The sequence below is a fragment of the Colletotrichum fructicola genome (assembly GCF_000319635.2).
Source record: "Colletotrichum fructicola Nara gc5 chromosome Unknown KSG_Nara_v1_contig05, whole genome shotgun sequence".
NCBI lineage: Eukaryota > Fungi > Ascomycota > Sordariomycetes > Glomerellales > Glomerellaceae > Colletotrichum > Colletotrichum fructicola.
In genome coordinates this window covers 954,316-982,219 of record NW_027094055.1, presented here as the reverse complement: position 1 = coordinate 982,219, position 27,904 = coordinate 954,316, and the positions used below count along the sequence as shown (strand labels likewise).

The 27,904-nt window shown below is 53.9% G+C and overlaps 6 protein-coding genes across 6 annotated transcripts; 2 read left to right on the top strand and 4 right to left on the bottom strand.

Annotated features, from left to right (window-relative positions):
- Positions 1-3,626: 3,626 nt before the first annotated feature.
- Positions 3,627-4,887, bottom strand: CGGC5_v008952 (Deoxyribonuclease Tat-D; the record flags this gene model as incomplete). Its single annotated transcript, XM_032020344.1, has 3 exons — positions 3,627-4,540; positions 4,597-4,774; positions 4,837-4,887. 3 exons carry the CDS (start codon positions 4,885-4,887, stop codon positions 3,627-3,629), a joined length of 1,143 nt encoding a protein of 380 aa, XP_031882525.1.
- Positions 4,888-5,924: 1,037 nt separating this feature from the next.
- rnr-1 (Ribonucleoside-diphosphate reductase large chain) lies at positions 5,925-8,785 on the top strand (the record flags this gene model as incomplete). Its single annotated transcript, XM_032020343.1, has 4 exons — positions 5,925-5,943; positions 5,998-6,155; positions 6,216-8,691; positions 8,742-8,785. The coding sequence occupies 4 exons, from the start codon at positions 5,925-5,927 to the stop codon at positions 8,783-8,785; spliced, it is 2,697 nt and encodes an 898-aa protein (XP_031882641.1).
- A 3,399-nt stretch (positions 8,786-12,184) lies between these two features.
- CGGC5_v008950 (GPI-anchored CFEM domain protein) lies at positions 12,185-14,456 on the top strand (the record flags this gene model as incomplete). The annotated part of the gene is made up of 6 exons (XM_032020342.2): positions 12,185-12,249; positions 12,565-12,606; positions 13,239-13,359; positions 13,568-13,748; positions 13,805-14,331; positions 14,385-14,456. 6 exons carry the CDS (start codon positions 12,185-12,187, stop codon positions 14,454-14,456), a joined length of 1,008 nt encoding a protein of 335 aa, XP_031882524.2.
- Positions 14,457-15,111: 655 nt separating this feature from the next.
- On the bottom strand, positions 15,112-16,638 carry BCD1 (Box C/D snoRNA protein 1; the record flags this gene model as incomplete). Its single annotated transcript, XM_032020341.1, has 1 exon — positions 15,112-16,638. The coding sequence occupies one exon, from the start codon at positions 16,636-16,638 to the stop codon at positions 15,112-15,114; it is 1,527 nt and encodes a 508-aa protein (XP_031882590.1).
- An 831-nt stretch (positions 16,639-17,469) lies between these two features.
- On the bottom strand, positions 17,470-20,303 carry DENND4A (C-myc promoter-binding protein; the record flags this gene model as incomplete). Its single annotated transcript, XM_066152098.1, has 5 exons — positions 17,470-18,171; positions 18,219-18,256; positions 18,315-18,546; positions 18,599-19,855; positions 19,914-20,303. The coding sequence occupies 5 exons, from the start codon at positions 20,301-20,303 to the stop codon at positions 17,470-17,472; spliced, it is 2,619 nt and encodes an 872-aa protein (XP_066008389.1).
- A 4,160-nt stretch (positions 20,304-24,463) lies between these two features.
- On the bottom strand, positions 24,464-24,804 carry CGGC5_v008947 (uncharacterized protein; the record flags this gene model as incomplete). The annotated part of the gene is made up of 2 exons (XM_066152097.1): positions 24,464-24,637; positions 24,703-24,804. The coding sequence occupies 2 exons, from the start codon at positions 24,802-24,804 to the stop codon at positions 24,464-24,466; spliced, it is 276 nt and encodes a 91-aa protein (XP_066008502.1).
- Between the last annotated feature and the right edge of the window lie 3,100 nt (positions 24,805-27,904).

Below are 27,904 nucleotides of genomic sequence, written 5' to 3'. Positions count from 1 at the left end.
TATCGGTGGCGATGAGACGTCGACGCCAGAGGTAATTGTCGCCTCGTCAATCGATGAATGGGATGTCGGGCGAGGCAAGTAGCGAATGCTTTGCGAGTGCTGGACGGGTGGTGAATCCGATGCTGGGGAGTTTAGGAAAGTGGGTGAAATGGGGGAGGAGAAGTCGAAAATGAGAAAATGAAGCCTTTGTTCGTGGAGGTCCCGGCTGCGGACACAGGCCGAGTGGATTGTATTAGTCAAGTTCTTTACCCGACAGCGCGCCTTCCCAGCATCCAGGGAGGGGCCCGGAACAAGCACTGCACTGTTGGCTCGCTGAAGTAATTGGCTGGCAGTGTGTCCATGTCCTTGAGAGCACCCCACGCAGCTGCGCGCCACTGCAGGGAAGACACTTACTCTTGAGGTAGAGGTGAGGTACCTATCCTACCTTAGGTGGGCACCTAGACCCAACGCATTACAGACTAAGTACAGAGGGAGGCGCGGCCGACACCGCTCCGGATAGGTACCCAGGCGGAGACTTCACCACCGTAGGTACTTCACTCTTACCGCGATGACGCCCCCCACCCGCCGATGAACGGGTCGATATCCGGCAACGACAAGGCTAATAGCAAAGGGCAGCTTCTGGCGACATGTGCTAAGCTTCTACACGGCACGGCAGCGACGACGCGGCCAAGTACATATAGTAGGGCCGTGAGATCTACGTACTCCCATAACGTGTCTTCGGGTTCTGGGCCAGCGTCCATCCGTCATGAACACAAAACAACGAATCATCGCCCGGGAGAAGCTTTGCCCCCCTCCCTCCCTCGCGGTAATTGCGCATCTCTAACCTGACAATCCTCGATTCTGGGATGCTTTCGCTTGACGTCTTCTGCTTGCAATGTTTGCTAATCGGCAAGTCAGACGGAGGGCGTCATTCTGAGCCATTTCTCCAGGTCTGCTGCATCAGCACGGAAACGAGAGACTAGATTTTGGGCCACACGAAACAGTGTTCAACACTACGGGCAGTTTTCAGGATGTTCCTGCGCCCAGTACGGCGGAGTAACAAAAATGTCGTTGAGATGGATCAGTGAGGAGTATTAATAATTCCTCCAAAACTTGAGAGTTTTGCGCGTGCGGTTTTTTCGCGCCGTCACTGGCTAGCACTTCGATGGACCTATTCTGCTGAAAATGGCTCGATATCCTGAAGGTAAAGGCCACATCCGCGCTGCCTACTATCGCACATGCCAGCGCCCCGGCGCCAAGCCTCTCTCCGACCAACAAACCAACCAACCTCCTTACCTTAGTCAGCGACAGACGAGCCTGACCCTAAAGATGAAATCCCGGAAGGCATGACTCGATGGACTGCACACACTATACCCTAGTACCCAACCATTCTTTCGCGGCTTGGCTGGGCGATCTGCGTTCTTTCCCGTAGGTCCTTTGGGAAGGAAGCCAAGGGCCCTGAAAATCCGAATTTATAAGCAGCTCCGACGCTCGGAACACGACAGGGCGTGCGCCATGTTCAATATTGCTATGCAAACTGCAACCAACGTCCCCTTGTGTCGTCCCAGTTAGTGTAGGTGCATTGCACCCCGCCGGCCCAGTGCCCGCCGCCGGCCTGCAGCACCTCAACGTCCCCAGCCCCAAGCGAACGTTGATATGGAGTGCCTAGTAGTGAAAACGAAGTCCGAGGTGAGGTGAGATCCTAGACAGCTCTCAGAGCGGCAAAGTCCTTCCCTATGCGTGTTCTGACCTTGCCTGGAACTTGATTGAGTACGTAGCGACGTAGGTAGGCACCTTCACAACCTAAGCGGTATGATGCCTGGGAAGGTGCCTTAGGTTCCCGTCCAGGTACCTACCTTATGTAAGGTAGTAGGTAGGTAGAACGGGCGGGTAAGCAGCCCAGCCATACCTAGCACCCTTGTCCCTTCAGCGTTTCGCATGCACGACGCGTCCCCGAGCAATAGACCATGGACACTTCAGAGCGCGTCGTTGCCCGCCTCGTTCAGCCTCACCAACAACATTCAATTCTCGCATCGGCTCAAAACCGTCGTCCCTTCAATTGACAGTCATTTGAGGGTCATGGCTCGATTTTCGATTCCCACCAAACGGTCCCTGTCTTCAGATGTTCGACTTCCGACCTCCAGTGCCGCAGTCCAGAAAGCTCTTACCAGGCTTTCACGCCCTTCTCTTCTCACGCTGGCCTTGGATTGGATCAGCGATGAGAATGTCTCTTTATGTGTACCGCTTTTAGGCGACGATGTTGATGAGGACGGGTCATACCAGCCCGCCACGTCACTCGAGGAACTGCGCGCTATCTACAAAGATTGGCAATGCAGGAATGGTTCCAAGAGGGAGGTTCTCGACCGGGTGACAGAGGGCGATTGGCAGCATGGCCTAACTCTGTATCAATTAGCCATGGCAGACGCACAGTACCTTCAGGATCACCCTTATTCGCAGAGATGGACTGCCTATCGCATTTTGCCTCTTAAGGACATCTCTACCGTGGACGACGAGCAGCGTCCCCCCGACCTGGATAGAGAGTCATTGAAACTACCACGCTTTCATCCCTCGACCTTCATACAAAACCTTCAAACTCACGTCTTACCAGACGTCAAAGCTCACTATCATATCCATCGACCGCAGGGCCTCGCCATGTCAGTCTTGCGCATTTTCATCATCGAATCCCCTTACAACACTAGCATGGCCCACCTTGGAGATAGTCTCGCGCCCCCAGACTCCGATGTTGATTGCTCGAGGACACTCTACATGGCATTTCCAGATGCTTCACACTACATTTACTTGTCAAAATCACAGACCATAGGGTCGCTAGGCGCAGCAGAGTCCAAAAGCTTCCGCAACCTAGTTATTGAGGGGATTCCCAAGGCGTTGTCTCGGCCACGAGAGAGGTACATGCTGAAACCCACAAACATCTCGACCAAGAATATTTCGGCCCTCCTACATGCAAGAGGTGTCGGTCGTGCAAACTCGGCTGGCGGCGGATGGAATCTCTATGCCGACAAAAAGAAGAACGAGTCACCGCTTGACAACACGCTGCCCACTCCGCCGTTGTCTGAAGAATCGTCCGACGAAAGCTCGAACCCGACGAAAAGGACGGCTAACAAAAGGAACGGTGACGCACTCTATGACAGTCACTGTTCGTTGAAACGGGCTCGGCTTTGCGCTCAGGCGAGGTTCAGTAGCGCTGCCAGGCTGGATGACGGCTTGGGTATCGAGCGCGTGGATGTTGTCATCGAAGACCCTTTTCCTGTTCGACGAATATATGGTGTGGATGACGAGGAAATGGGTAGTCATGTCTCAAACGACGAAGTATCGGGTTGGATTCCCAATGTGAAAGTCACTCTGTATGGGGCCCACGTGTTCGCTGGCGTACGACGGCTGGTTGAGAACGGTATTGTAGAGGGACAGCGGATGCCGGGATGGTTAACAGGCGAAGAAGGAGTCACCCTTGGGGCTGTGCGGCACGGAAGAATCAGAGGGCACAGAGGGTCTGGATTATAAGACGAGATAGACGGCCGAGGCTTAGATCGGAGCATCTGGAGAAGGGCCTGTCTTGTCACGATTAGCGTAGCGCCCTGTCGCATTTCTATACCCCCCATTGCCAGTCCCCTTGATGCAATCAACATCGTCTATTGGTCTACGCCAAAAACCTTGACCGTGTTACTCCAAGCTACCTCGCAGACTTGCTCAACATCTACTTCCTTAATGCCGGCCACAGCCTTGGCAACTCGCTCGATGGTACACGGTTCATTGCGGCCCTTGATCATCGCACCTTCTTCCCACTTCTCCTTCTTGACGACCTTGAAGCGTTCCGGCACCTCGGACTCTTTCTTTTGGTTTTTCTTCTTCGTATGGGGCTGCGCAGCAATATCCGTGCCTGCAGTGGTACTGAGACCATTCACATCTGGCTTCCTCTCGATCAAGTACTTGTAGCCAAAGTGACTACGCCGAATCTCGCACCAAGGGCCGTCGGTCTCCAACATCATCTTATCTAAAGCTATCTCTTTGACGACTTTGCAGTTCTCTTCGGTCTTGAAGCTGCAGCCATTGATGCCGATATAAAGACCTAGATCCATCAGTTCCATGGCCTCCTCGATAGTGCCGGTGAAACTGTGAACAACGCCGCCTTTCTCGAGCTTCTCAAGTCTCTCGCCAAACTTCTGCTTGAGCAGGCTCACAAAGTCTTGGTGTGCGGCTCTGGAGTGTAAGAAAAGAGGCAGCTGAGGCTTGATTTCTAGAACGAGATCGAGTTGTGCAGCGAATGAATGCAATTGAATGGACCTTGAACAGTAGTGCAGACGGTCATAGTCAAGACCAAACTCGCCTAAGGCAACGAGACCGGCGTTGGAGGCAGCCGCATGATTGATGAGGCCTCGCAGCTCGGAGATTATGGCCTCTGTCTTGGCAGGGTCTGGCTGATGGTGCTCGGGGATAGCCTGAGCTGGATCAGGATCGGAATGTGCACCCTCGGCACCCTCATCTAAAGTGCTGAAGATTGCACTACTGCACGGATGGATGCCGATGGTGGTGTAAACGATGCTGGCTGAGCTGTATGTCAGCATGGCTCAACATAGTGCGTGTTATCCGTCATTTACGCACGATACTGCTTGGCGATCTCGAGGGCATCTCGGCAACTGGTAAAGTCGGACCCGGTGACAATTAGCTTGGAGCAGCCGACTTGCTGTGCCCTGCGGATGACCGCGTCCAAGTCATCAGGATGGCGTCTCTTCCCATGATGCATGCCGCGGAAAATGGGATCGGCCAAGTTGATGCCGATCTAATTATCAACTACGGTCAGGTCATGCTCAAAAGCTATCAAGTGCGAGTGAGGTTACACACATCAATGTACCTTGGCTGAAAAGCCGACTTGGGCGCGTCTGCGGCCGCCATGGTGACGATGGAAGCTGACTTGAGAAAGGCTCGTCGTTGTTGAAGGAGGGGTATGATCCAATGGTTGGGCCGTGATGGTGCTATTGCAGGCGCATGGAGCCTCATGGGGAGCCAGGAAAGAACACGGCACTGAGACAAGTTCGACCCTGAGCACCAGTTTTCCTGGAATTTATACCACACCAAGGCAAATTACTAGGTAATTCCGTAGTCAGAGCTTGCCTCGCTATTTGGCCTCACCACTCGGCCTCACCAGATCACGTGAGTGCGTGATACGCTGCAAGCATTGTCCACTCTAGCGACACGCGTTAAGTGCCTGCAGCTTTGACGAAAAAAATCAATTAAAGAAAATGGTACATAGCCGCTTGGAGGACACATGAGCACCTGTTGCATGTTTTCACAGGATCTCCAGTCCCGCCACTTCAACTTTTCATTTCTTGATCAAAAATCTGACGCAGATGCAAGAAATTAAGCAAGACGCTGAACTGAAGTCATCTCGCACGTTGCAAGCGGCAACCCGACTCTGGCACGAGCACCCTCAGTGGAGTTTAGTCGTCTCGGGACTTATTTCGAAGGCTAGGTAGGATTAGTCAAGCTGTTGTTGTTGTCTCCCAGGTTGGCTGGGGAGTCGGATGCGAGGGCCAAGACCGCAAAACCGAGGGGCGGAACTCTGACTAAGGAACAGTGTAAGGAGGTCGGACGGTGTTTTTAGCGAATCATGTTCGTAAGAGCGTGCTGCCCCTCTCTGGCTCAGGCGCGTCGCGCGTACGCGAGCGCGAATTTAGCATGGACTGTGCCGTCTGGCAACGACAATAAATCTGCAGCACTTCCTGACCCTCTCATCTTTTTTCACCCTCCTACAAGCAACAAAACCACCACCCTTTCTTGACGTCTTGGACAGAGGCCTCTGATACCCTGGTGTTCTCGACACTCCCTCATTCGATTTATCTTCTTGCTCCCGTGTTGCATGTCCACCGCTTTGACGGCTCCAACAACAAACGCTACCTCCCCCTTTATCCTCACTGCCGAATTCAGGCGCCATGTTCGTGAGGAAGCGCGGTACGTCCATCGCAGACGCGTACCATGAATCTTTAGTCTTCTAACGGAATACAGATGGGCGCCAGGAGCGCGTCCAGTTCGACAAGATCACGGCCAGAGTGTCGAGGCTATGCTATGGCCTCGACATGGACCACGTTGACCCGGTCGCCATTACCCAAAAGGTCATCTCTGGTGTGTACGGAGGCGTTACAACTGTGCAACTTGATGATTTGGTGAGATCTTACACCTGATATTCCCGCTCGCTTGTCAATCGCTAACGTGGTCATCACCAGGCCGCCGAAACTGCCGCCTACATGACTGTCACACATCCCGACTATGCCATCCTTGCTGCCCGTATTGCAGTCTCCAACCTCCACAAGCAGACGAAGAAGCAATGGTCTTCAGTCGTCAGCGATCTCTACCACTATGTGAACCCCAAGAATGGCCGCTTGTCCCCGATGATTGCGAAGGAGACGTACGATTGTGTCATGAGGCACAAGGAGGAGCTTGATTCTGCCATCGTTTACGACCGCGACTTCAACTACCAATACTTCGGCTTTAAGACCTTGGAGAGATCCTATCTTCTCAAGCTTGATGGCAAGATTGCCGAGAGACCACAGCACATGATCATGCGCGTTGCCGTTGGCATCTGGGGCGACGATGTTGAGCGCGTCATTGAGACATACAACTTGATGTCGAGCAAGTGCTTCACCCACGCTTCGCCCACATTGTTCAACGCCGGTACTCCCCAGGCACAGCTGTCGTCCTGCTTTCTCGTCGACATGAAGGAAGACTCTATTGAGGGCATCTACGACACTCTGAAGACCTGCGCCATGATATCAAAAATGGCCGGCGGCATTGGTCTAAATGTCCACCGCATCCGTGCCACTGGCTCCTACATCGCCGGCACCAATGGCACCTCCAACGGTGTTACCCCTATGCTCCGCGTCTTCAACAACACCGCCCGCTATGTCGACCAGGGTGGCAACAAGCGCCCCGGTGCCTTTGCCATCTACCTCGAGCCCTGGCATGCCGACGTCTTCGAGTTTTTGGACCTCCGCAAGAACCACGGCAAGGAGGAGGTCCGTGCCCGTGACCTTTTCCTCGCCCTTTGGATCCCTGATCTCTTCATGAAGCGAGTGGAGAAGAACGGTGACTGGACACTGATGTGTCCCAACGAGTGCCCGGGTCTTGCCGACTGCTATGGCGAGGAATTCGAAGCCTTGTACGAGAAGTACGAGCGCGAAGGCAAGGGTCGAAAGACCATGAAGGCCCAGAAGCTCTGGTATGCCATTCTCGAGGCCCAGACTGAGACCGGCAACCCTTTCATGCTCTACAAGGATCATGCCAACCGCAAGAGCAACCAGAAGAATCTCGGCACCATTCGAAGCTCCAACCTTTGCACGGAAATCATTGAGTACTCGGCCCCTGACGAGGTCGCCGTCTGCAACTTGGCGTCCCTTGCTCTCCCTTCTTTCGTGAACTACAGCGACGGAATCTATGACTTCCAGAAGCTACACGATGTCACCCAGGTTGTTGTTCGCAACCTGAATAGGATCATCGACGTCAACCACTATCCCGTCCCGGAGGCTCGCAACAGCAACATGCGCCATCGGCCCATTGGCCTCGGTGTCCAGGGTCTTGCTGATGCATTCTTGGCTTTGCGACTGCCGTTCGAGTCGCCTGAGGCTCGTGAACTGAACAAGAAGATCTTCGAGACCATCTACCACGCTGCTCTCACCATGTCAGTGCAGCTAGCCAAGGAGGAGGGCACCTATTCGTCTTATGAAGGCTCCCCAGTCTCACAGGGCGTCCTTCAATATGACATGTGGGGAGTCAAGCCCTCCGACCTCTGGGACTGGGATTCTCTCAAGGAACAGATCAAGCAGCATGGTGTGCGTAACAGCTTGCTCGTCGCCCCCATGCCAACCGCCAGTACTTCCCAGATTCTGGGCAACAACGAATGCTTTGAGCCTTACACCTCCAACATCTACCAGCGTCGCGTCTTGGCTGGTGAGTTTCAGGTTGTCAACCCTTGGCTCCTCAAGGACCTCGTCGACATGGGCTTGTGGTCTGATGCCATGAAGAACCGCATTATTGCTGAGAATGGCTCCGTGCAGAACATTCCCAACATTCCCGCCGAGGTCAAGGCCCTGTACAAAACCGTCTGGGAAATTTCCCAACGTACCGTCGTTCAGATGGCCGCCGACCGTGGCGCCTTTATCGACCAGTCCCAGTCCCTCAACATTCACATGAAAGACCCGACCATGGGCAAGATCACTAGCATGCATTTCGCAGGCTGGAAGCTAGGGCTGAAGACCGGCATGTACTACCTGCGCACGCAAGCTGCTGCTGCCCCCATTCAGTTTACCGTCGACCAGGAGGCGCTGAAAATTGCCGACAGCAATATCAGCAGTAAGGTCCTCAACAAGAAGCGCGCGCCGCCGCCAGGTCATATTTCATCTCCTTCCACGAACCTGGGCCCGAGGCCTATGTATGCAAAGAAAGAAGAGGGTTCTTCCCAAGACAACGGCATTCCTACGCCTAGCGTCACGCCTCCTCCTCGGACGGCGCCTGCCCAGAAGCCCGACAACATGAAGGCTGATATTGAAGAGGGCGGTAGCCCCCGCGCTCTCCCTATGGAGCCTGCCGATAAGCTCAAGATAGAGGAGCTTCAGACCCCCGGTAGCAAGACCCCCGATGCCGAGGATAAGGCAGAAGACAGCAAGGAACGTGAGATGGATATCTATTCTGAAGCTGTTCTTGCATGTGAGTTGTTTGCTACACCGTACCCCAGACAGATTCTGACATCCCGACAGGCAGCATTGAGAACCCTGAGTCTTGCGTCATGTGCAGCGGTTGAAACACGAATGCAGTGGACTTGATGGATCTGACGGTTGATGACACGCTTTGATGGTATACAAGAGGTTTGCAGCATTTGGGTATCAGGATCACGGGGGTATTTTACTTTGCGGGCTCAAGGGTGGCATTGGTGATTTCCACCCTTTGCATATTATGTCGGGTTTGGGGTGCTCTGATGGTTTGCAGGGATCACAGCTTCTTACCCTAGACCATGTTGTTCGTTTTTCATCGAGTGCGTAGGCATCTTGTTGCAAAGTTTTCCGGCGTTGGATGAGAACTGGGCCAGTCGCCTCAAGTAGCATAATTTACGAGTGTCTATGCCAATGTCCCTGCTTTAGAAGCCTGCAACCCTTCGCTGTTCTCTGCGAGGGTTCTTTTTATGATCATCGCCATCGGCGTCTCAAGTACGTGGCCAAGAAAAGCTTTTCCGTGGCCGAAGACCTAGTGAAGCTGTCTCTACGCAACGTGAGTTACGCGGGCGAGGCTATCGACTTTGCTAGCAACGAAGCCATCGTTAACGAGGCTGATAGCTATAATAGCATATACGTCTAACCTAGATACTTTCGCTTAGCGTGTCGAGGTTAGCGCGAGCAGTTATTCCGGACCGTAAGGTACGTAGACTACGAAAATTGTTCTCGGGGCCGAAATCTGCTGTTCCACCCTGCTCGTTTCATGTTTCGTTGCTGGCTTTCCGTAAAGCGCACGTCTTTCTCAATTACTAGCGTGCCATGGGCCGCTCATTTCTTGTTTGTTTCAAGCTCTTACCCATGATAGTATGAGAAGTGTCACGGGCAGAGACAGAATTGATTTGACTGTGTAGATGATACAAGCTAGGTTAGTCAGTTGATTGGCGCCAGCGCCTATATGAAGGCATACGGCGCTCAAAAGTGCTTTTGAATGGAAGGCCGCAGATGCAAACACCACCTTCGAAAGGCGACCTTTCTCAAGTGGGGAAAGCAGGGGCGCAACGATCAGCACATGGGGTGTCAAGTGATTGGGCGAGGTGTGCAGGGATAACACGTTCCTGTCGATTCGCGAAGCCCAAGGTGTCAGGGAGGTAAAAATAAGGTACGGTGAATGGGGCTTGAGGGGCTTGGGGGGCTTGACGATCTCCATTTGTACCGTGTTGGTCGCCTGTCTTGGTAGACTGACACGATATGATGTATGATGCCGATTAGTTCAGTCGTCGAGAATCATCACCGCGCCGAAATATGTAAGGTAGATACAGTGACTGCCGATGTCGATGCCGCAAGCGCCGCAAATTGAGTCATGTCGGAAGGACGTATGGGAAAACCAACCATAGTAGAGTTGAAGACGTCAGATGTTCCCTTTGTGGCTTGGAAAACGGCTGGAGGTTCAATAGCGCCACGTAGATGTGCCCCTGATAGGCATGGTCATATGCCAGCCTTATTCTCTCTTGATCAAACCGGGATACTAAAGGATCTGATTTGATTGTGATGCGCAGGAGGCCACGGTGAGCTAGCCAGGGCGATGACTGACAGCGCGGTTCTCTTGTCGGATTGACGAAGTTTTCTCCCGGTACAGCCTGCGATCTATGCCGCACCCAGATCAGGCCAAGGAAATGCAGGGTACTTAGACCAGGGCCCTCGAGAGTGAAGATGTCGAATCGAGAAAGGCTCGCTTGGTCGGAATGGCCCCTGGCAAGCTGAACGTGGATCATCAGGGCTGGGGTTGTGTCGGTTCAGTGTTTACATTCAAGTACTACTGCGTATGTAGAGAAAACTCTTGGTATCGAACCCAGCCCTTGTACTGAGCTGGACGAGCGCAACGGTGGAAGAACAGGTGGTGCGGGTGGGTGGGGACCTGGCGGCCTTGCCGACACACTACCTCAGGTACAGTGTTCCCTTACTACCTTATGCTACCTAGGTGAGCTGACATGCTTAGTATACCTACGTGCGTGACTACCTCGGTACGGATATATTGCCCGTACTGCTACACAGTTCTCCATCCAACGCGCCGCCGACGTGTCGTCCAAAGCTTAGAGGAGGTGTGTCCTGAAGGCATCGATCAAGACGCATCTAGGCTTGGATTAGCTCATATACGCAGTAGAAGAAGTGCAGCGATAATTCTCAAGCTCTGGTGTGAGTGGGCCCTTGGCTCCATGTGCGCCGTGCGGTGCAACTCCAGTCTCCCTGTCCACCTCAAATTGATGCATCCTCCCTGTCTTTCCTTTTCGCCTAGGTTCGTCCAATCACATGAGAATGTACAAACGGGGGGTCGCAGAGACAACACAACATCACGATGCGGATGCTGGGCCATTGGCCAATCACAGAGAAGTGGCCTCCAGTGATTGACCTCATGCCCTTGTGCAAGAGCGATAATAAGTACTACGCCCCTGACCTTGCGCACTACGTAGTAGCTTTCCTTTCCCTGATTCTGAACCATACTTCCCGTCGACTAGGTAAAGTACCGACGGACATTGCTTATTTGCAAAGGAAGTCATCTACTGAGAATCAGGCTCACCCTCAATCTGGGTATTGTTGACCTCTGCCTCTTCCTTTCGGGCGTATGAAAACACACTTCTGCAGTCGGGAGTGTCACTGCCAATTTTAATCCAACCTCAGATGGGCTGATAATCTCCATTTTTCTGACGTAGGCAGAGAATGCGACAAAAGTAGTTCCCCCGGGGCCAGGAAAACAGACAAACAGTTCTACAGGCATGCGGTATCGTCACCGCCGGCAGGTAACATCTTCTTCCCCTTAGATACCGCATCATTCCCCGACCAGGACATGGGCCTATGCTGGTCTCGTTAGCTCAGTTGGAAGCTCCAGAGTGGTAGTCTAGAACGTGGCCCCGGCCCTTCAATTATCTCTCGGGAGCGACTGGCTTTGACAGCGTTGGCGCGGGACAGAGGAAGTCAAGCTGTGCCTGAGCTTTTTTGGATGGGAGTGCGACAAACAAAGGCACAGACGCCCATTGGCCACATCCTGACGATGTTTGACTTGCACAACCAGCTGCTCACTGTTTTTGCGTCGAGATCCCAAGGGGTTAGGAACCGTAGAGTCGCAGTCGGTGAAGTCAGTGAAAGTAGCCAGGCGGTCAGAAATACTGGACTAGAGCTGTCAGGCACCGGATCGATGGGCCTAGGGCCTTGTAAGCGTTAGAGTCGAGTCCAGGAAGGTTGAGCCGAGTTTGACCGTAGCTGACGACTTGGGCACGGTACTGCCAGGTCCAGCTTGGCCGGGATGTCTACATTGCACTAAGATAAGGTGCGGATCAAGCGGCACCACCCCTCTTCGGGACGCTCCTCGACTGCTGGGCCTTTCATATTCAGCTTCCTTCAGCTTCTATTCGTTGGCTACCTTAGTGCATCGTGCGCACCAGGGCAGGCGTGCGAAGGCGTCTTGGGCGAAGCAAGCCCGAGACAGGTGGGTAAACATGGTTGAGTATGAGCAAGACGGGCAGGTCTTCGGGGCGAATGTGGGAAAGGACCTTCATGAGGCGTAATGATGTACGGTGCCAGGGTGTGGGATGGCCATGGCCATGCGTGGTGGCATGCCACTCGCAGCTTCCCACGCCCACCTGCCATCTGCAACTTATTAAACACTGAGGCAGCTCCTTCCTCTTGTCTTGCCCTGCTCTGGTCTCCCCCATCTCGCTTAACTCTGCGTGGCCTTGCTTCCTCAGAAACGCGTAGATACCTAAGCGGTCGACCCTCACGACCTTTACCGAGATATTTGACCGTCTCGTACACTTGTCCATCTTCAACAACAGCCTCAGATTCCTCCCTCCACTTTCACCCTCACAACAATCCTAAGGATCACAAGTTGCCTCACGAGGCACCACAATAACTTCAGTAGGTAAGTTACTGAGATACTGGGATTTACATGGCTTTGCCCTTCCATCTATTGGCCACACTCCCTTTGCACCTTCCTCACCACAGCACCATACGATGTTCTATCCTGCCTGGCAATTCGGAGTCTTGCCCATTTCTTTCCCAGTTTGGAGTGGAGGTGATCCAAGAAGTGGACTTGCAACACTCACCTGCCCACGGTGCTCTTGTGCAATTTGAGGCCTACTGATCTCCCTCCTTCCCGTCACACTGCACCTTCCTCCAGTTGCAGCTTCCCTAATTGGAGTAACACCCTCATTTCCCTTGCCACCTCCTGGCAGCAACCTGTTTACCTTTTCTTCCCTCCATCACCCACCAACTTTCTTTCTCTTCTACTCCCACCTCACACTCCCACTTGCGCACCACCTGCAAAATCTTCACAAGCTGTCCAATCGACCAAGTCAGCGCTATTCACCAAGAGGTATTGTGTTTTTTTTTTCCCCAACTTGCTGTCAAAAAAGAAAAAACCTCCATCCAGCTTTGTACCTCATCACGTTCTTTTGTCGCTGCTTCCTTGTGCTGTTCGAATATCTCTAACTTGCTTGCATAGGCCTTTCACCTTACGCAAACTTGCCGTCTTCCGAAACTCACACGCCACAGTCTACAGAATCCACCAACCCAACAGTCGTTCACGATGAAGTACTCTGTCAAGTATATTGGCTCTGGCCTGCTCCTGGCCTCTTTCGTTGTGGCCCAGGGCAACGACCTTCCTGAGTGCGGTGTAAGTGTTGTTTTTCCCTACCTTTATCTAATTGCCCTTGCTTTTTGCGGATAGTTTTCTGGCTGCATTCGACACTGCGGAAACAAGCGGCTCGATGCTTGCCGACCATGCGCTTGTTGCATGCAATTGGGCACCAGTGTCTATCCAACGCCCCCAGGGCGGTGTGCGCATGCCTCTGAGAGATTCGAGTTATCTAACGATGATACAGACCAAATGCATTGAGAGCATGCTGGGTAAGGCTCAGTCTCTCGGCTGCGTCGCCAACGACAAGGCCTGCCTCTGCCGCAACGTGGACTTCACCTACGGCATCCGCGACTGCTCCTACCAGTCCTGCGGTGATGATGCCATCGCCAAGCAGGCCATCGACTACGGTGTTGAGATCTGCCGTCGTGAGTGTCTATCGACTAAGCACAATGTTATGGCACGTAGACTAACTTTATCCCAGAGGCTGGAGTCGCCATCACTGCCACTCCTGAGGCCACTGTCACCAAGCCCACTGGCACTGAGACGGTCGTTGCTTCCCCTATCGTCTCCAGCGTCTTCTCGGCCATCACCTCTGGTGGCAGCACCTTCTCAACCCTCATTGGAGAGACCACGATTGTCCCCTCTGTCGGCACTGGCGGTGGCCAGACAGTGGTCCCCAGCCCTGTCTCGACTTCTACATTCACTACTGTCGTCACCAGCGGCGAGTCCACCTTCACCACCACCGGTGAGACTACTCTCCTCGGCGTTGGTGGAGTTCCTGGTGCTACTGGCCTTCCCCAGTCGTCTGTCACGGCGCCTGTTGTTAGCACCATCACCAACGGCGACAGCACCATTCTCTCGACTGTCGGTCCCACCACCATTCTCACTGGTGAGACTGATGTCACCACCGCCCCTTCTGAGGTGAGCGAGACTGCGTCTGCGACTGCTACCCAGCAGGAGACCCAGTCCGAGACTGGCAGCGCCGCCAGCGCCTCCTCCACCGGTCTTGTAAGTACTCGTTTCCGCTGCAAGCTGGCCGCAGTTACTAACACCCTATTCAGGCTCCCAAGCAGACTGCTGGATCCGCTGTTGGCATTCTGGCTGCCGCCGGTCTTGCTGCCATGCTCATCTAATGTCTTCTGCCTGGATGTGTTTGGCCTCTTTCCTTGCTCCTCGGTTACAATATGCGCATGTTAACCGCAAATACCCGCCTGGCCCCCCAATCTTGCTCCACATTCGGATCATTCTTACTTTATTACCAGGTTTGAACCAGACACGGCTGTGTCGGGTACATATTTGGTAGATAGGGATGGAAAGGTCAGATGGAGAAAAACATTGGGGATGGGATTTCCTGGGGGGACAGGCATAATGAGTTATTTCCCGTCTTCGTTTTGAGATGGCAATCAATGGATGATGCATGATACACACGGTTTTCTTCTGATAAGGATTTAATGGTGTAATTGGCGGGTATCGATTTGTAGGCTGCGTAGACTCACCAGGACGTGGTCTTCGACTCGCCCATCCGTAAGTCACTGACGGTGATGGACAACCCGAGTGAAAATCATAGTACAAGGTAGGGACGCCGCCATAATAAAACACATAACGACATCGGAGCGCTTGAGACCTCTCGCCGGATAGGCTCAATCAGTAACGGTATCATTAAAGGAATAGGCCGATTTGCCATGTCGCCACTTGAAGATGTAATTAATGATTTACTCAAGAGGCCGAATGACGCCCAGGGTATTTTGAATGTAAAGCTAATGCTACATAGGCATCCATAGCAGATGACTATTTCTTTCGCAACAAGGCCAACTTGGCCGCAAGGCTAGCACTCACACTGTCATCTTCATCCGAATCGGATCCGGAGCTACTTGTCGCAGTCTCGTCGTCGTCCTCGCCGAGACTTTCCTCGGCAATGACATTTGTCAAGGCATCTATCCTCCCCCCAGCGCCCATGTCATCGCTCCCGTGGTCGTCATCCTCGTTGCTAGGCAACTCACCCTCCTCTAGCTTACGTCGTATCATCTTGTAGCCCTTGCCGCCCTTCCTACCGAGGAGCTGGTCGTCCCGCTTCCGTTTTGGAGTGAGACGGACCGGCTTCTGTTCCGATATCAATGACGAGGGTAGTGATGTCCCTGGTTCGACAACATAGACGGTAGGGAATTCGAGAACCGTCATATCGCGGAGTGCCTCGCCTAGTGGCAGCGTCGCGTCGACACTGTGAACCACCGTTTGCCCTGCGGCAGCTGCGGCCGCGGAGGTTGTTCCTACGAGGAAGAAGCTGTACCTCCTTCTCTGCGCCTCCTCCTCTTCCGTCGTTCCAGTGAAGGCGGACACTCCTGTGTAGGGCACCCAGCTACCAACGATAGGGTTCTGCAAGCAGTATCTCCCCGGGTGCCAGGCGCCCGTCTCCGTATCTTGAGCAGTGGCCATCGACTGGCCAGGCTTATGAGGGTATTTGCGACGCCTCTTGGCGCGGCCACTCGAATTCGCGTCTCGAATCTCGTCAACATATTGGAAGTCGTCTTGATGGTTTTGTTGTCGTTGCTGCTGCTGCATCGCCACCTCCTCCTTCCTCGCAAATTCATCGTCGGAATTCTTCTGGCCTGCAATGAAGGCCCTGTAAAGTGGTATGTCGTCGAATGCCTTGGCCATGATCCTCTTCGTTGCCTGGTGTGCAGTATTGTCGGCATCCATCTCTTCTTGCTGCGGCAATATTTCCCTACTTTCCTTGGTATTGGATTGCACAAGCATCCACTCAACCTGCCAGTTAATCCGACCTGAGGCCTTGCTAAATGTTGTGCCATTCTCCTTCTGCCTCGTCATGCCCATGGGCGCACGCCTAAGAAGGATGGCAAACTTGCCCAGCCTCTTCCTGAAAGCCGGAGAAGACAGCACCTCCGCACTCTTGGAATCCAAAACGACAGCATTCTCACCACGCAGCAATTCCGTCACAAGTACCCTCCTCTTTCGCCCGTCCTTGCCCGTCTTCCACTTGACGCTTCTGACTTCGAGAGGACGCAAATCCTCAGGACGAAGAAGCCGGCGCTCCTCAACAATCTCCTTCTCGGACCGCTGAACGGCGCGCTCGATGCTCGATAAAAAGTTGTAGTCGTGATCGACACCTGCGGGAGTTTTGAGCTTCGAGGGAGGAATGTAGGCGGTCGCGTCGCGAATGCCATTGCATGAGTACCACGTCTTGTGCCGCTTGTTACAGCCCGCTGAACATGTCTGAATCGTGCATCGAGGGCACTTGTACTTTGGAGGGTTGACGTGGCAGATGGCGCAAAGGCTTGTGAGGAGAGGGTCGGCCATAGCCGCGACTTGCGGAAGGTTGATTCGATCGCCGTAAGCGTGAACCAGACGCCTACAGTTGATAAATTCCTCCCAAGCCGAAGGTGTGATTGAGTTCAGATGCTTGTCGAAGTCCTACAGGTAGCTAGCTGATGTCAGTCGCCTGTCAGGTAAGTTTTTTTTTCTCCACCCTAACCCATCCATCTGTTGTTATCATTGGCTGTTGTTTCCACTGGCTTATCTGAGATTATGTCCGCCGATAAGATGCTCAGGGGTACGGTCACCAACTATGTGCGACCAATCTCAGGATAGCTAGGCGCATCACGAGGACGTCAAACCACTGAAAACTTTGGCCTTCTGTCACCTCTGTACTCTCCGCATATGTCATTGTCTACACAATCAGCATCGCCTGTCATTAATTTGCTTTTGATTGTAGCAGAATTGGTACATTTACACTCGCTGTATTGAATCTTTTAGCAGGGAGTGACAAGAACTGAACTAAGTATCGGCTCGTAGCCTACGGATGATGTAACATCGTGAGCACATGTAACCCGTCCCCCGGCGAGCACTGTCGGTTAACCTCAAGAAGGAAGAGAACTCAGTAAAACGAGCAGCGATTGTCTCGCCAAGTGAAACAAAGAAAATATCAAATATAACGCCGGACACTAAGAAAATTTTGTCCACGACGGCCAGTCGCAAAAAGGTATAAGGCAAAAAAGGTATATGCACAATCGGTAAATCATCCTCCCCGTCGGCTTGGGGAGGAGAGACACAAACCTCCTCCCCCAAGCCGCTTATTATCCCCCCCTCGCAGATAAATTGCGCCCCAGGGGATTGAACAATTTTTGTTCATCAGCGGGTTCCACCCAGAGCGCTGATGCGGGCGCCCGACGGCCGGTGGATAAGACCGTCATTATGCTTGCCGACGACGCCGTGCTGTGGCGGCATGGATTCGGACTCGCTGCGCTCGTCCTCGAAGTCCTCATCGTCCTCAACGATTTTCGTTGGAATATCATCCCGGATCATGTACTGCTGACTTGACCGCTCAGGGGTGGCAGCGCTAGAAGCGAAGGACATCGCCGTGCTGCTCCTGTTGGGGACCAGATCGGGGGTGGGTGGGATGCTAGATGTCCTGCCAGATACAGGATGCAAGAGGCTGTCCTCACCCATCTCAGACGTGGCATTCGACTGCGTGTCGTGGCCATCGTCACTCTGACCGGCGGCGGAGAGGTTGCTACGACGGCGCTGGGCGCGAAGTTTCGCGGCGCGTTCGTCAATCTCGGCATCCTGAGCCAACTGCAGACCTTCAACAGCTGCCTGACACTGCTCAGCAATGTTTCTGATGATGTGCGCGATCGCATCAGTTTTGTCCTTCAGATGGCGATCGGCCACGTCCTTGAAGCTAGACGTTGAGAGTCTTTTGTTGGCCTGTGCGGCAGCAGAGAGAAGGCGCGCCTGGTTGGCATCAGCATCTCTAGGCGCCTCACCATCGACCTCCTCAGGGTCGTAGCCCTCCTCGATCTCGCGCTCCAGGTCATCAGGCTTGGTAAGAGACTGAACGAGATGCTCCATGTGATGGCTCTGGCCCCCAATAAGACTACGCAGGTGAAGCACCACACGGCGAGCCTCGTCACGCTGCCTAAGGATGGTAACGTTGGTGTGTTGAAGTGCAGCAAGCTCCTTTTTGTTGCGCTTACGCTCTCGCTCGAGCTCCTCGGCAATCTCCTGCTGGAGAACCAAAGCCTCTAGTGCATCATCACGCTGCTTCTCGGTCGCACCGAGGCGGACGTTGAGTCGCGAGTTGTCGTCTTTCTGCTGGTCGATGAGACCGGCAAGGCGTCTGTTCTCCCTCTTATGAGTTTCGATCTTGACCTTGAGATCCTGTGTCTCTTTGGTAAGCTGCTCGGCAAAGGCCTGGAACTTGAGAAACTGCAAATAGTTAGCATGTGCGCATCGTGAATGATCCGAAAGTCAAACTCACCTGCTGTTTCCAACTCTCCAACTCTTCATTGAGATAGTTGTTGCGCTTCGTGACCTTATTCAGCTCGGTGTCCATGCGACCCTTGAGGTTGATGAAATCCTGCCAGGCCTCAAGAGCATCACGGGAGTACTGGTTTCTCTCCCGAACTATTTCATTCAGATGTCTCATAGAAACCTTGGTCATAAGAGGCTTCTTTACAGAGCCCCCAAAGACAGCCTTGATGCCAGTGTTTCGACCCATCTTCTCGCAAACGTGATCCATGACCGTCATCACCGCGTCCTGGTTCCACCATTCGGGGTCCTGGATTGACTCGACTTCGCCGCGCATAACGATAATCTGACCGGCCGGGACCAGCTTTCCTCCTCCGTAAGCCGATCGGAGATGCGGGGGGACTCCGGAAGGCGTGACATCGCCGTTGAGAGATTGAGTGAGGCGGGTCACAAACTTGTTGCGCTGACCAGGGTTCAATGCGGTCGGAGGGCTGGATGTGAGAACAAAATTGCGGTCGAGATCGACGACCAATGCGTCGGTGGGCGCAGTAAAGAGAGAGCGACACTCAGCAGTGATACCGAGGATGTACGGGCCTGGTTCCTGGACCAGATCCTTGGCATGGCGTGCGTGTACGACGGGAACGTAAAGACCGCTCCACTCATAGACGCGAACGCAGTATCGGACGGTCTCTGCGGCCATGGTAAGCATGGCAGGGTAGTGGCTGACAAAAATGATGCGGCGAGTGGGTGAAATGGCAGCCTCAACAACGCCGACAATGTTCGGGATAGACAAACAGCAAAACAATGGCCACATCGCGAAATTCTGGAAGCCAGTCGGCGAAGAGGGGAATTGATAACACAAAGCATAATCTTTCATGTCGATTCGAACCAAGTCGTTCAGCCTCGGGGCAGGAAAGCTCAGAATGCGCGAGACCTCTTCGGCATGAAACAAGTTGGTGGCTTTGTTCCAGTGGATCCACATGCCGCGCAGATAGTCTCCGAGCAGATTATAGAGCGGGTACCGAGACAAGAAGGACAGGCAGTAGGGAATCCAATAAGTCTCATCCGGGTTATCATAGTAGTCAGGTTCGGTCCTCTTGCGCAGATCCCGAATGGTTTCGGCTCTTTTCTCGTCGGCCCTGGACCACACACGAAGGCAGATGCCGTACAGTGTATGGGAGGAATCTTGCTGCAGGACGAATGCGTGATGGACGCAGTGAGGTTGACTGCGGCCGGTACAAATCTCAACGTCGTGGGGAAAGCAAGCCTGCTTCGCGTAAGCCACACCAAGATTCATGCAACCAGGGTCGCGAACGGCGACTTACCCGCATGGCGGCGTGCAACGACCTGGCGATCTCATTGTCTTGCTCAAGTCTAGGACTGCTTCCAAGGATCTCGGGCAGCCAAAATTGTCCAACCGCGCCCTTCATGTGACCTATCTTGCCCTGAGCAGGGGCAGGAGCCTTTACCCATTGTGAAGGCTCCCTGCCAACACCGCAGACCATGTAGGCGTGGGTCAGAGTCTTGGGCGTTCGCTGCTGGGGCTTTGCGTTTAGGGTTGAGGGAATCGGCTGGGTGATGCGTGAGTGAAGGGAGGAGGTACGACTCGGAATGATAAGATTATTGTCGGCCTGGTCGCGGGTGACGGGCCGACCATCACGGTCACCGGTCCGGGGCCGGGTGAAGGACGAATGTGCGTTCAATGAAGGCGCCATTTCGAGGATTGTCGTGGAGGATATCGAGAGATTGGAAGTGCGATCTAGCGGGTGGCAATCCGGGTCGCCACGACGTGTCCAGCGTGCTGGAATAAACGCGCAAGGAAATTCGGAACCGTGAATTAGGCGACGATCAAGCTACCAGGAGAGCAAGCTCTCGTCGAGGAAGGAGTCGGGGACGAGGTGTTGCTCAGAAGGCCGCCATTCGAAGAGGCCGAGTGTACAGCAACAACGATTGTCCGGTCGGTCTGGTCAAGCAAGAGTTGTGGCTCAGGCACCGACAGATTGCTTGACTGATAGACTGTTCGGTGACAGGTGGGGGAGAGAAAGAACAAGAAAAGAGGGAGAGAGAGAAAGAGAGAGAAAGACGAGAAATTGGAGACGAGACAAGAAGAGGCGGTTCAGGTAAAAGGAGAGGACTGGCCGGGGGGGTGTCAAGTTAGGAAAGGCGAGGGCGTGAGCGTGGAGATGCAGACGACAAGAAAGCGAGGGTGTGCCACTGGCGGGCGGGCTAAGATGAAGCAAAAGAGGACCAAGCGCCTCCTAGGTAGGTGCAGGTGCTTTGGGCAGTAGGAAAGGTAGGTAGGTAGGTAGAGTAGGTAGGTCGGCACGCAGTAAGGTCCAAGATGAGGTGAACGACGAGTAAGAGGGATGGGCCCAGCAGGTGAAGGTGAGTACCTTAGGGAGGCACTTAAGGCACCATTGTAAAGTGGCAGGACAGACGGCGTGCCGGGGAATTAAGGTCTGGAGCCAACTGCAGCTGTAAGCATGCAGGAGGTATCCGCAGGTGCCTAGGTGAGTGTGGTACATGCGGACACAGCAGGCACAGAAGAGAGAAAGAGAAGACAGGAGAGGAGAGGGGCCACAACAGCACAGAGGATTGACAGAGAATTGGGGGACGGATGTGCAGGGGGCAGTATGCAGCTTCAGGAAAAGAACAGGGGGGTGATGCTCAGGGCACTGGGCCAGGGTGACAGGCTCGCAGGCCATCCGTAGCCAGGTAACCTTGTAACAGGGGAGGGAACCGTCATGTTCCTGGCCAGGCAAGTACGCAGTAACAGCCTTGACTCTTGCTGTTGCAACCTGGGCGGGAGTGTATGACTTGAGACTCTTCCGCAGCGCCCTAGTGTTTGGGTCTGGACCGCGAACACGGCGATGTGATATGGCTTCAAAGGAGAAGGTGTTTGGTGATTCGTTTACAGGCGCCAGTCGATCTGCAAGGACGGGATACAAGCAACGACCATCGGGAGCGGCCTGGTCTCCAAGACTCGACTTTCTCCTCAAGAAGAACAAAGGCGGGTCCGCACGGACTTGGCCTGGCCTGGAGTAAAGTGCAGTACTGACCTAGTGTAGGAGGCACCGACACAGACATAGGTTCGCATCCCAACTGCCAAATGGTCCGTTGAAACGGACTTTGTCGTGTCGACGGTGTCGTTTTCTAGTTCCACCTTGTCTTTGTGTCTCTGTCTCGCCATGTCTGCCGTCCCGTCCACCGTCCGCCGCCCGTTGGTCCCGACGAGAGAAAGAAACACGCTCAACGACTTGGACCTGTGGTAAGATGCAAGTATCCGTACACCACCACCTCACCCATTCACTGACGCAGGGGCCCCTCCATCTCGTCAAGCTACCTTACCTACCTAAGGTACCTTAGGTAGGTACCTTACCTTAGTGTACTAGGTATGCAGTAGTCACGGTAGTGGACCATCACTTGCAGGGCCATCCGGTGCACCTGGTCGCCCTACCAAATTTGAGCCCCGCCCTCTGCGCCCATCTCCTATGCAGCAACCAGATCACAGCCAATGACAGACGCCGCCCTTCAAGACCGGTCGCTGACGAGGGAAATTACCAGTCTCGTTTGGAAATTCTGTCGTCTCTTGGTCACATCTGTGCCAGAATATTGGACCTAAAATGATTGCGGCTGTCTGTTTTGGTCCTTGAACCTGATTGCCCTTCCCTACACTACTTGACTACCTAGTATTCGACGTAGGTAGGTAGGTCCGTCCGACCTGTCCGTTTCTCATACCTACACGCCACTGAAGACGTTGGACGGTGGGGGACGCTTCCAACCTCCGCAGAAACGAACGCCTTCCAGACTTGAGACGGAATCCTCGCCGAATTTTTGTCTGCTCTATAAACAGGGTCACGGTCGTCCAAAATGTTGGATACGCGCAACAATGTAACCTTCCGACATGCCCCTCTACCATAGTAGATGGATGACGAATTCGGGCTCAGAATACATCATCTGCCGAAGAGCGCTCAAGCCGCCCGCCCCCTCCCCCCTCCTCTTTCTCCATCACCCACCCCCGATACATACAATGCCAACCATACTGCCATATTTCCCATGGCAGCATAGTACGGATACTGCGTGCAAACGGCTTGTCCCTGAAGCCCGCTCCTGCGCGTGAGGGCACCGCTCAGGAACCACGAAGAACCCGGATCGCCGCTTCTGCATCGCATCCCACATAAACAGAGCCTGAAGTGTTTGGGGAGGGGACAGATCCGTGTCGTCGCGTCTTGTGACGACCCTCGCCCCGGCTCATATCGCTGCCGATTACTGTGCGACCGATAAAGAAACTAGTCATCCCCGACGCAAGCCATGACAGACACGAGCAGGTATTGATAATACGCAGTGCATATGGTAGTGCGATAATCCGTGGCACCAGAGCCAGTCACTAGTGTAAGTGGAACCCACCGGCTGCTCGGTGCCCTTTCCCTCCCACTCCCGGACTACTACTTATGTATTCGTACCTCTCATCCTGACGCACTTCACAAGTTCATCGAGGGCTTCATCAGGGGTCGTCCCAGGGACAAGTAGCCGCAGAGCCCAAGATTTATAACAAAGTACGCATACACTACTTGTAACGGGGAGCATCTGTGGCTGTGGGATAAGGAGAAAAGAAACAAGACAATAAGCGATGGGTCCACGCGAAGAACCCCCGAGCTACCTTGGTATCTGCAGATTTCTCACCCGTCCACTGACTGGCGATCGCTGCCAGAACCAAAGCGCCAATCGCGCCAACCAACGAACGCCGGGCTTATTTCGACTCTCGAGTCGTCCAATCTGTTGCGGAGTGGAATGATGCTCCCTACTTTATTTAGATAAGGTGTTGGGTACCGAAACATCCGTCGAATCCTTTCGACACTGGCAGCACGGCAGACTGTGTGCCAGCAGGGAGTGTCGAGTTTGTTTTGGTAGCGTTGTCAATGAATCCTCAGGTTCGGACTGTGGGCGACAGTCCCAACACCCATATAACCTGTCACAAACCTACGGTCCAGTAGCGCCGAGCGATGAACGACCGCGGTCCGACTTGCTGACAAAAACAGTTGCCACCGGCTAGCGCTTTGACCCGATGTTCTGGGTTGAAGACGCGGAGCACAAGGCAGCTTTGGATACCTCCCCCGTACTATACTATCCATAGTAGTAGTATACCAAACCAGTTCTTCTATAACACAGATAATGCTCCGCTCCGCACAAAAAGAAGCCAGCCGTGGACCTGCAACCCGTGCCCCCCCCCCCCCCAACGGCCCGGGGTTGAGTACCAAGTTCCTCACTCTTCCGAATCTTGGATGTGGGACTGTACGGATACGATTCGGCCTTGTTGCAGTGCCTCAATGCTGGAACGCATTGCACATGTTCGCACTCATTCGCATCATACACCAGTACATATCTGCGTGAAGCCAGGCCAAAAGGTCGGTGCAGTTGGTCGTCCTTCGTGCTCACTCCCTGGGCATTCTGCTCCATCATCTCTGTCTGCTTTATCCATGCAGAGAACTCCGAATGTGTACGGTATCACTAGCACTGTGACTTCATGGCCCAAGTGTCGCGGGCTGGACCCTGTCACGATCTGAGCGCCAGTCCCGAAGCCCTGATCGTTGTTCAGGCGTGCCGCTCTTGGACGAATGATTCGCAAGATTGATTGTCGACCTGCATGCATTCTCGGGCGCTGCCCGTGCCATAGTGCCTTTATCTAAGGTCGGGGTTTCCATGAAGTATCCGTAATCTTCTCTACTGCGTACATAGGTTCCATCTGCTGCTTACAACTCTTGCGCATCAGCCCCATTGCACCTATCCAGTGTTGCCCTGTACCAAGACAAACCTGTATGGCGAATGCATTGAGATCAACTTGCCGGAGGACAGGCGGGAGGATTGCGGTTGTTTCTCAGGTAGCGTTGCCTGACAAGTCTGTCACGGCGCCGTAGCCGGGCAGGTTTGCTCTACCGTCCCGAAAATGAAGAGTGCCGATCTCCCCGGCGGCGAAGCGTGCATGACGGTTCCATTCTTTGTCGATGCGCTGGCTGACTGGCAAGCAAGTTGTGTTTGTTGTGTATGTTACCTACGAATGGGTAAACGCTCTTTCCCTCTCTCATTGGTCTGTTAACTATGTTTGTATGTACACACCAGATGGTAAGCCTCCGGGATGCCGGCAAAGCACCATCGGAGCCGCCAGCGGGACGGTAGAGCGGGTGGGGCTCTTCGCCGCATTAGGTACGCCGTCCCCATGGCGGGAACGGCGACAACGACTCCGTGCCGACGTAAGCTTCATTCTGTCGCCAGGCATATAATGGCAGCCCGAGGCTGCTGATCCGAAGTTCGGCACGGTCTTGCGGTGGAGAATCACTCAGTGGAGTTTCTCGTCGCGCTCGCGCAAATGGCGACATTCCAACCCAGTAGCTAAAATATTTATAAAAAAAATTTAAGAAAAATTTACTGTGTCTTGAGAGATGACACACGGCTAAAACCCCGCTTTTCACTGAACGGTTGCGCAAGACGCAAGGACTTTTACGTCCGCCCCCCCCTTATTCTGGCCTTCGCGGCCGTGGTCGCTGTAGCGCGAAAAGCGACGTCAACGTCCGTGTTTTTGACGAAGGTGATGGACGACGATGCTCACTCTGCCGTGTCGGCAAGTCACGATTGACGAGAATCTACATCCACTAGACGCAGGCATCACTATTCGAGGATTCCACTGTTGAGTACGCCGTAGGCAGTCGGGAGCAAACTTGCATGATACTTACGTTGAGCCATGTCTGACATGTGAATGTGGGCATATGTGGCCAGTGCAGTGCCGCGAGAGGATTGCCAGCGAACGCCATCAAGGGAGGACAGGACGGCAGGGTTCGCAGCGGAAAGAGCCACTACCACGGCAAAATTTTCCGGTCGTATTGTCGTGGCGAAGAGAATCAGGTTGATCGCTATGGGCGAACGAGGGCAGGGTCAATGATATGCACCGCTTCGACAACCATTGATGGATCGAAGTGAGCGTAAAAGAACCTGCAGCATCAAAGTCCGAGGCTCGTGAAGCCGGGTTCCTGCTCAGGGACGGCACGGGAAGGCTTGTGAGAAAAGAGGAAGGGAGTCATTGGGAGGCTATGGTGCTTAGCGGCGCATCGCGGCGGATATTATACCCAATCTCTCGGACTGGTAGCTCGGCGGAGCGTTCCGGTCAAACATGATGCAGATGGCGAAAGGGAGAGGGAGTAGGAGAAATAGCCGCAGGGTAAGGGCCGTGGTCTCATGTCCCAAGAGATGGCGAAGCAGGCAAATGTCAAAAGGTCCAAAAGTCACAAGCCAGCGACACTGAACGGCAGGTAACGCGGTACATGGGAACGACCTCACCCTGACTTCGTGATAGAGGCAACGCCTCCTCAGTGTTACGCTATTGTGTAGTAGCGCGGCCCAGCGCAGCGGTTGGCTTGGAATTTCCCCGTGATGAAGTTTGAGAAATGTAAAGTGATAAGCTCACTCACAGTGGGCCAATTGGGTCAAGGTATCGTGCCTCCCCGGGGAAAGGTACCGGGACGCCTCAGCCACAGCGTAAGGTGAGGTAATTGGGCAGCGCATCAGCTCACCTCAGATCCTCTGGTAAGGTAAAATGAGGTTGGCCCATCACCAGCCCCAAGCGCGGCGTGCCTAACACTAGGTGCCTACCCACCCAAGGTACCTTAAGGTAAGGAGCACACGGATGCAACCTTTCACTTGCTTCCAGGTTAGGTAGGTACCACCTGCCATGCTCAACCCACCTCACCCAGAGCCTACAGTGTAGAGGTAAGTTACTCACAGACCAAAGCCCGAGCAGCAGCCCACTCTTCGGAACACAGATCGACAACTGCTCCCAGGATGGGCTGGCAGATAAGGCACGGCCATGTGAAGCACGCGTACGTGTTGAGCAGCGACTCGACCACGAGCGAGTGGAAAGCTCGAGACCATATTCACACTGCGGACCTAGATGGGCATTGAGGTGCAATCCATGACCGGATCGTTACAGGAAGGACGAAAAAGCCCAGAGCCCTACCAAGGGAAGTGAGCCGGGCACATTACCGATACCGCCGCTGCGCCCCTCTTTTCCCCTCCGATTTCTTGTGCAGCTCGACCACCAGCGGGCGGGGCAACAAACCACCTCACTTTCACATGTCAAAAGCCCGGGGTCATGATAGGGATGCATCGAGACTGCGTTGAGGCTGCTCTTGCTTCTGATGAACGACTGTACCAATGACCAAGTCGTACCTCATCTTCTTGCATTATATCCTGCAGTGACCAGCTTCGAGACGGGGCTGCTGTATGTCATACGAGGGAGGGCAAGAGAGTGAGAGCGAGATAAGGCACGCAATTCGGCCATACCTCACCTCGACCTCATCTCACCTCGCCTCACCTCACCTTACCTGACCTTACCTGGTGAACTTTGGGCTCCACTGCCGGTCAACGAAAGAACGGCGACATGGAGGAACGCTGGGAAGGCAGAGGGAGAAGGGCAAGGGACGAAAAACGAAGACAGATCTTCGCAGGGGTGGCGACGTTCGAGACACGGAAAAAGGAATTCACACACAGGAAGCAAGCTTGAATCTCGAGGAGCAACCGTTCCTGATGGTGCAGCAGCAGGAGCACCATCTCCCGCTGGCATGCGGCCGTGTGGAGGGACGTGGAGATGCATGTCCTGAACCAGTGCATCCAATGTACCTCGCGGGTAGGGATACTTGGTCCAAGCCCCGCCACCAGTGGCATTCCTGCGCGTCTCGTTGGTTTTCCTTTCCCTCAGCCTTTGACATGGTCGCGACAAGACGTGGTGGTGGTGGATGAGAAGGAAAGCACATGCTAATCGCTCTCGCTCTAGCTCTACCTAGTCTGCATCCTAACTTCTAAGGGGTTCAAGCAAGGTCAGCCCAGACATGCCTTGCTACTGACATGCAATGGTACTATCTGGGTAGATAAATACCTTACTTTACTTTTTCATTTCTGTCCATGCCCGTCTGTGGCGTTAACCTCGTCATCACCCATTGCATCCCGTCCCATCCCATCCCATCCCGTCCCGTCCATTACAGACAAGCTCGTCTTCTCGTTCCAGCTGTTCCCTCCCTTTTAGCTCTGCCTACTCCCTCCAACTCGCTGCCCCCTCCCCCTCCCATTACCCAAAACCTTCCGGCCGTCCTTTCCTTTTTCCAAACTTCTTGTTCAACATCTGCTCTACTCCGCTCTGCACTCTTGCTCTAGCAACCACCTGCTTACATCCACGACTCCCTGACTGTTGAGCCTCAATCGACTTCACCCCCATCTGGACACTTGCCCTGAACTACCGCTCTCACCATCAAACAGCCGCCTACATGTCCAA